Source organism: Octopus bimaculoides, chromosome 5 (genome assembly GCF_001194135.2).
Source record: "Octopus bimaculoides isolate UCB-OBI-ISO-001 chromosome 5, ASM119413v2, whole genome shotgun sequence".
Taxonomy (NCBI): domain Eukaryota; kingdom Metazoa; phylum Mollusca; class Cephalopoda; order Octopoda; family Octopodidae; genus Octopus; species Octopus bimaculoides.
The window spans coordinates 28,831,779-28,841,157 of NC_068985.1; the positions used below are offsets into that span (position 1 = coordinate 28,831,779).

The 9,379-nt window shown below is 33.0% G+C and overlaps 1 protein-coding gene across 1 annotated transcript in view; it reads left to right on the forward strand.

Annotated features, from left to right (window-relative positions):
* Window positions 1-9,379, forward strand: part of LOC128247840 (cell adhesion molecule DSCAML1-like) — a 15,945-nt gene that overhangs the window by 3,451 nt on the left and 3,115 nt on the right. Inside the window, exons 2-4 of the mRNA XM_052968031.1 lie at window positions 4,351-4,510; window positions 5,782-5,996; window positions 8,089-8,245. Of these exons, the coding sequence (XP_052823991.1) occupies window positions 4,351-4,510; window positions 5,782-5,996; window positions 8,089-8,245 (532 nt within the window). The remainder of the gene's footprint in view (window positions 1-4,350; window positions 4,511-5,781; window positions 5,997-8,088; window positions 8,246-9,379) is intronic.

Here is a 9,379-nt window from a genome sequence, read left to right on the forward strand (position 1 = left end):
AATAATAATAATAATAATAATAATAATAATAATTTGTTTGTCAGTTGCTTGACTTTAACCAGTTGAGCATGTCCCATAGTGGCTGACGATATGTGTATCTCTGATTACGAGCAGGAGTAGTGAGGGAGCATTATAGCCATGTGTTGAGATGGATTCTTTGGGGTTTGAATAATTCACCCCTGAAAACATGAATGTTTCGTTCAACATCCTTAAACAACCCTTATTCAGAGACCTTTTGAGCGAAAGGGACTACTCGAAAAAAATACTAACTGGGACTACCTGCAACGTCATGTGTTGTTTATCTTGATATGAGGTCACCATGTTGCGCACATAGTGTTGTGATGCATGTGTCTGGAATACTTTTATCAGACGGGTAGTCATGATTGGTATATTGAGCTTCGTATATTTGTACCTTTGATGGAGTGTTCTGCCCTCTCACTCAATAATAATAATAATAATAATAATAATAATAATAATACAATTATAATATGCTTCATGATACAACTGAGGACCATTTTGCAGAGCAGATTACTGGATTAGATTACTGTTGCATTTTGCAAGCCTGTAAGAGCAACGATTTTATTTAGCACCGCTAGGTAATGAAACATCTGCAAGCGCTAATTCTTTCATTGGTCAATACACTTTTCGAGGTCTTAGTATTAAAACCTATCCTTGGGCATTTGGTGCACTGGTTTCAAACAATAGAATCAGGATTGCCGTATCAGCTCTTTAAATATTATATTAATGAATTAATTGTGTGGTATTTGACAATTATTTGAAAATAAGAAGTAGTACTAGTGCTGCTAATATATTAAAAATATTAATTCACTTAATACTAATAAAGCCAACACGTATTATTAAATCAGTGTGTAGCACAAAAGCTTATAGTGCACTGTAACAGTGTTTTATAATAAATGTATCTCTGAAGTAAACTGATCGGCCATTCAGCACACAAGAAATTACATCTATCGATCTTTCTAGAGCAGAATTTATCAGGACAACACAGCTGTAGTCTGCTGTCTTGTGTGCATCCCAGCTTCACTGTTATCTATCCCACTTCCATTGTTTTGTATCCCGACGAAGCCTTTGTATTTGCTAATCGCTATAATCACCAAGCTTTTCCTGAAAAACAATCAACGTAATTGTGGAGACCATGGACTTTTGATGTTCATACTGCAGCCAAGTATGAAGAACATTCCTCTTACTAATTCAGAGAAGTTATCTGTCTTACCATTCCCAAGAAATTTTGTAATGACTCGAACAAGTAAATATCAAGTGCAAGACTCAGTGTTGACCATTGAGTCTAAGAAATATGAACCTTTTCTTATCTTAGCGGGCAACCATACGAAGAAGATGCATAGAAGATGTATAGAGTTAGCAAGATGTTTTATTCTCTGTCAGCTAAAGGTTTATTGATAACATCTTTGTTTGCGTCTACCACATCTTCACGCAGAGTCCTGTCATTTTATATCTGGTCATCTTCGGCTCAAAATACCCATAGAAATAAGAAACACGTATACTCTATGCAGTCACTTTGCTGAGCAAGGACAAACTCCACCATGTTTACATTAAACTATCTCTTGATGATCTTAAGATGTCATTTTCTACAATGCTAGACTGATTGCCTCGTAATCCCAATTGAAAGTGGTAGAGTGGCTAATTGTAACTGAGTTACACTTGTTGCTTTTGTATCAAAGGAAACATTTTAACTCCTCGTAGAACAATCAATAAAACGTTGCCGTTTACTTAAAATGTATTCTGATACACCTATTTTCGTAACAATGTCTTAGGTAATATTGCAGAACACCAAGTTCTTCTCCTTAGAGAATGACAGGGAATGCTTTATTAGTTTCCAGATGAAGTTAACTGCTTTCCTTCATCGGGGTGGCTAGTAATGTGAAGATTCTTTTAAAAAGATTAGATCCTTGATGAAGTCACTCAGTTCAAACTGGTTAAAACATTGTGCAATTGATGAAGATCCCTGAAATTCTCTGTCATTTTCCACATTTTCGTTATGTTTAATGACATCATATGTAACTGATTCTTCGTCATCATCTATGAGTTATAGAAGATGGTTGAAAGATGGAACAAGTTCCTCATTTGAATGTGGAACATGTCTTCTTGTTGATTCTAGGTTCGGATATAACCACTTAAACTGTTTCAACTAATATCTTTCATATTAGCAAGACTTCATCAGCTAAGTATCTGATTTCAGCTCACGATAGAATATATGAAAATATTAAAGGAATAGCTGTATGTCCAAAATTATAGGTGATATGGCAAACATTTATATATTTGCAATTACTGATTCAAATTTACCCAAGAATAGCTCTGGGAATAATAAATTGGAAAACATATCTATTGTTATTTAACTTCTCTTGGCTTTGGATCTTTTTTTTATTTTTGCTCATTGTTCATATGGTCTCCGTGCGTGGTCTATGCGTACCTTGTGAGGATGTTCAATATGCTGTTCTGTATTATTTTTAGTTTATCATTTGTTGCGAAGATATTGTAGGCTCAGGTAGAACAGGAATAAACTATGATGGATCAAATGTATTGTTTGTACAATAATGTTGATTATTCTGACAAATGTACATGTGATAGTTTTAAGCATGTTTATATGTCATTTTGCTTCTTTGCTATATTCATCTAATGATATGAATATTGTAGAGATGTAGTATGTAATGCAAAGTGGTTTCGTGCATGCAGTGGGTTATTTCGTGTAACTCGATAGCCTGTTGTACTTTAAGTTCTGAAGTAATGCTGATAAAAAGTAGATGCAGCATTGGACAACTGCTATTGTGAATCTACTGTTGGAGTAGATTTTCTAAGCGGTTGATATGGAACTGGAGAAGCTGTGCATCTTTTTTATAAAGTTTGAATTGAAGATGTGACACTGATGTCATTTGTATATGAGATTGCGTGTGTCTTGAGATGTTCTAGTGTAGTAAGGTTGTGCAGATACAATCTAAAAGGAAAGTATGGAAAATTAGTGATTTTATATTTATTCAGTGGCATTCTGGATATATATTTGATAGTTTCCTTCCAGTAATTTGTGTTGTTTCTAGTATAGTTGCTACGTATAAAGTGAAGTTGAAAGGCTTTGCATGTGAGTCTGTAGTGGTGTCTTTGAAGTAGTTATATGTATTTTTTCTAAGTCTGTGAGTAGCATATAGAGCTTTGGAAAGGAGAGAGTATGGATTAGTACAAAGAGAGTTGAAGATTTCTGAACCGCTTGTCGGCATGCACAAAGGAGAGATGCTACTTCACTTGGGTTCCTCTGCGTCATCAAGGTGACTCTTGAAAAACAAATCACAAATAGAAATGAAATACCAAATAATTCTACATCAAGGAGGGTGTGTCGTGGTATTTAGATACAAAGATTGTCTTTATGAAGATTTGTATTGGCGTATTTTGATAAGACAAATTGTTGTTGTTCATCCTCATATGAGCACGATTTCGACAGACTAACTAATTCCAGTTTGAATTTTTATATTTCTAAGACTGCATTGTCTAATGTGTCCCTCCTTTTCTAAGATGGTACGGTATAATTTAAGTTAATTTGACTGTTTTGAGTAAGTCGAGTGGCCTCATATATACTTTCTCGTTAGCTCGAGATAAATTGTTATTACAAAGGTTATATAATTAATATATCCAGCTTCGTTGAACTGAGTTAGAATGAAACATAATATTAATATGGAAATTCATAAACGCCGACCCAATAAAGTATTAATTCAGTGCTCAAAACATTTTTCGGTAAGTTTAATTCAATGAAGTTAATCATTCTACGTACCTCTTGAGTCCATGATACCAGCAGTTAATTATGACTCTAGATCGGAATCAAATCTTCACTCTGAGTAAATGCCGGTCTCTCACCGGCATATTTCTCTTGAAGTTCCAATGTCTATTTAAGTCGCTTTGGGTTTGTAGGATAAAGGGGTCTGGTCAGAAATATAACCAAATCTCTATAGATGTCTTGAACTTAAAAGTTATGTTCTGACAGTCGGTATAGTCGACTTGGGTTTGTCCCTTATAAAGGCGAATTACATATATTAAAGGATGGAAATAATCTATGGCACGTAATTGTGTTGTGTTTAGAATTCATGATTTATTATTTTTCTTTTTTCATCACATTTTCCCTTTCCTCTTTCAAACATCATTATCACTACACGATTATGTTGAAAATAATGATGATTTAGTTACATTTAGTCGCCTTCATCGTGAAGATTATCATGGTCATTGTCATCATTATCACCCATTATCATCCTCTCATTATCAACACTACCATAGACCTTATCATCTACCATTTTAAATGTAGATGGCTCTCAGCATTGTCTTTCATTTATACAGAACGTCGACACCTTAAAGAATTTGATGCTGAGAGTGATACAACAGAATGTGAGATGGCGCACACAAGGGAACGCAGTCCACCGCGTCGTATCAGGGGACGGCACAAGGGGAAACAGAAGGGTCAGGTTGTGAGTAAACGAAATCTAGGAATAATTCCTAGGTAAGATGGCCATGGTTTTCAATGCATTTCTCTGTAGACGAATGTAAACATTACACCTTATGCTAGATATTCACAAAGTACAATTCACAAAAATCGTCAGTCATTATATGTATTCACAAAAACGCGCCCAAACACAGACATAAACACATACAGATATAATAAGATAACCGCATAAATAAGCTAAGAAATTATACTAATGCGTTTGTGACATATATTAACTGTCACATCCTATCTCAGCTCAATCAAAATAGACATCATTAAATACAAGTAATGGCCACTTCACCTCTCCCCATAACAAGAATTCAAAGCTCCATCCATATACAGATGGTAACACTGTAAGATGTCCATTGTCATTGAATCTTGTAAATTCACCATTCACTACCAGAGGAACATATTGGAGAGGATACGGCCAAAGCATATATATATATATATATATATATATATATATATATATATATATATATATATATAAACATATATATAAAATACATATGATACACATGATATATGTATGTGCATATATATATGTGTATATATGCGTATATATATATGTGTATATATATATATATGTATGTATATTTATGTGTGTGCATATATATATGTATGTGTGTATATATGTGCGTATATATATGTGTGCGTGTACATATATATATATATATATATATATATATATATAGAGAGAGAGAGAGAGAGAGAGAGAGAGACAGACAGACAGACAGACAGACAGACAGACAGACATTCACTACAATGCTTTTGAGGAATATTGATTAAATTACACAGTAATCCTTATTTTGCTTTCGATTTGATTCAGTTCTGTAATAAGAAATTCCAAAAGAAATATTTCTCGTTGTATTTACGTTTACCTCAGTTCCATGAGATGTGAAGTCTGATTTGAGAAATAGCGAAACAAGAATGTTTAATATATTCATCATGTGTACACTTATTAAAATGGCATACGAGAAGGAGATGTTATTTCTGATTTCAAGAACAAGTTTTAAATTGTCTATAAAGTATTTTGAATCAAATTTGTACGAAAAACCTGCCAATATTTAAATGAAATGCTATTTAACGATAACCTTCTTACTAAAGATCATATATGTGACAACTGTGAAACGAAACAATATCGTATTGGGTTTAAAGTATAGCATTAATGTTTATAATAAATCCATTATTATAAAATGTAGGCTTCTGCTTCTGCTATTATTGCTTCTTCTGTATTTTCTCTACTAATTCTTCTGTACAAACTGCTTGCACTCTTTCTAACCCTTCAGGACACACAGCCGCACAAGTACAACCAGTACTAACAGCGAGGAGGTGACATATGCTTTCTGTGAGAGAGATTATCCTAAACCTGGAAGTCCAGTAGAGAGTTATAATCCTTATACTTGTGACACACATCCTTGTTCCGATGTAGAATTAGATGCAGATAACCTTCTGAATAAATCCAGATCCAGTATACGAAGTCCTATATTTTTTAGAAACAATGGTAAGACAAGTCAAGAAAAAGAAAAAGGAAAGAAAGGAAAACTCTGCAAGAATTTACAAACAGTTTTCGGATAACTCAGTAAACCATGGTGTTGCAACAGAATAAAATAAATTTGGAATTCTGTATTCTCCTATACTGAGTGTGGGGTGGGGTCGTACATTTAAGTTTCTAAGGAGAACACTTCAGTTTTTATTTTGTTTAGAACGGAGAATAAAGCTACAGACTAACCTAGGCATTTGCGTTCAGGTGTGTGTGTGTGTGTGTGTGTGTGTGTTTTAGTAATCTCAAACTGCGAATGTTTTATAGAATGCTTTATAGATCTTCACCGTAACTCAGACAAATTCAAAATGTACATAATGACTAGATATCCAACAAAATGTGTCTTTCTTTGAAATTAGTTCCCCCTAAAAATAATCTTTCATTTCACTAACTAATAATAAAATATTCGTAGATTTAGTGCATGACTTCATAAAGTGTTTCAGATTATTAATAAGAGTTCTTATAGATGGATAGTTTGGCATGATAGTTTGTTACTATAAAATTTATTCAGCGATATTTTTCTTACACCGGATACTTTGTTTGAACGCTTGCAGAGAAGACTTGGCTAAAGTTACCCAAAGGTGCTCAAAAGAGCGATTGATTTAGTCTAATAACAGAACTACTTTCACGAATTAGTTTGTACTATTTTCAACAGCTAAATTTCAATAGCAAGGTTGTGGGCGATAGGATGTTCAGTGGTATATTTGCAAGTATGACGCACAATTAATTCAGAAGTAGACATAACTGCACAGTTAAGTCTACATTAATTTCATTAATGACAGCTGCCGCACTATTAATGACAACAGAATGATATTGGAGCAGAAGTTTCATACAGATCCATCGGATTCTAACTTGTTCGTATCTTTTCAAATTAATACTATCTTTTTTAGAGACTTGATATCCATATTTCCAATGTATTTGAAGTTTAGGATACACTTTATCATAGTAACGTGTTTAATTTAACTGGGTATCTTTTTGTGGGTCTCGAAATTTTGTCACTCTCTTTAACATTTCTACATTAGATGAATCCCTTTAAAACTGTTTCGATCGAATTCTTTCCTCGAGTAATTTTCTCTAGCACTCTCTTGATTGTGCTTTTCCACAATTGCCCATCAAATGTAATTTTTTTTTCCTTTCTAAACGCTAGTTTGATTTGTTTTTTCTTACTTATATTCACTATACAGATATCTGACGCCACATTTTAAACTAACATCTGTACATCATTTTCTATACATACGCCAATTTTTATCCTTATCTATTATGGCATGAATCAACATTATGGAGGAATATGTCATTAACAAAAATGAAATGTGTTTCTAATTGAGATATTATCAAAGTGTTATTGAACAGATGTCTCAATTTTGATACAGTCTGTCACAATATTTAGAATTATCCTCTCTGATATAACTATATCCATCGTATTTGAAGCATTCAACAAATGCAAATTATAAGCAGGATAAAGATGCAATAATTTCGCATGGAAATCATATATTTTAGGTAATCTCAAAACGTTGATCAAAGTATATAACATACATGCAATAATTTACAAAATAAATCACTACGGTTATATACTCAAGTACGCCACCCATATAAAATATAAAAATGAAGCTAGTGTTAGCATAACCAATATAATGGACAAATACTTTCATTAGAAATACTAATGCGATGAGGAAATGATAACATTATAGCTATCGCTAAGCTGCTAATTCTATATTATTTCAACAAGTATGGGAGACTACTCCGAAGGTGTTTCTACGCTATAAAAACTCCTTAATAAAAACTGAACTTCACGTTAGTTGCCCAAGAAGTAGTGAAAGAATTGTTTAGGTTACTCACTAACAAACGATATTCATATAAACAAAATTGAACTTATTAATAGGGTGAATGTCAAACAATTTGAACTAATAAGCTTATTTAGTAGAAAATTGCATGCATTATTTTAATAATTTCCACATGTAGTAGTCTAGCAATGCGTAATAATCATTTTAATATTCTGCAAGTTATCTTAAAACAATTATTTACAAATTATTTTTGTTTGAATTTTATTTTCTAGCCCAGAATGGTCGCAATACACCCCACTCAAGGATACGATATGATGTCAACCTTGATATTCCGGGGACTGAGGAATGTAAACCTCTAGTTATGACACTAAACCAAGCACAAACGACAAGTCCGACAATTGAACAGGATAACATCAGTATACTCGACAGGTATATTAATTAAATGCTTAAAGATATTCATGTTTCTAGTTACATTTATGTATTTGTTTTTCAAAATTCCTGACGGGAAATCGCATATTGAAACATTGTTGTATTTCGGGGTGGTCATTTTCTTTCTTGCCAAATAAACACACGCAAGTTCTTCATTCGTTTATTATTGTTTTTATTTTAGTTTCCTTTGTCTGGAAATCCTGTGACCTCTTCGGTGATTCTCTATCACACGTGTCTCAGTAGTCGAAGAGGTCACAGGATGTGTGACGGAAGATTTCCAGACAAAGGACACTAAAATAAGAACAAAATTAAGCTGAAGTGAACGGCTAATATATAGTGCGTGTGTTTATTTGGAAATAAAATTACCATCTCGAAATATAACAATATGTTTCTAGCTATTAGCCATATTCATTGATCGAGATATATGCAGATATATGTATAGATAGATAGATAGATAGATAGATAGATAGATAGATAGATAGATAAACAATCTAGCCATCAATGTATACAAGTGAACGTGTTCATATATGAATTCTTATATAAATTTACATATGAATATATGTATATGTATGCACACACGCACTCAAAAATGTGTGTGTGTGTGTGTGTGTGTGTGTGTGTGTGTGTGTGTGTGTGTGTGTGTGTGTGTGTGTGTATTGCTTGATGAAGAAATAGTAAGCAGACAATAGATGGGATATTCAAAGTTTTATATGATAGACATAATATTTTTTAAATTCTCTTCACTGCGAACATCTCATGATGTGAACGTATTCTGCACCCAACCATGTGTACGAGCTTGCGCATTTGAATACTTTACTATACTTACTTTTATTTAAATATAAATGACTCTAAACGTATATGTGTTTAGATATGCCTATTTATTCATGCACATATATATGGATATTATATACAGAAATAATGTATAAAATGTGGAGAGATAGTGTACGGATAGATATATGTAGGCAGGGAGGCATGTATGTTTTAAATATATCTATTTAGATGAATGTTTATTTATACACACGCACACATATACACACACACACACATATGCATGTGTGAGTATGTGTGTACGTATGTATGTATGTAATGTACATATTTACATGTGTTTTTACATATATATATGTGTATATATAT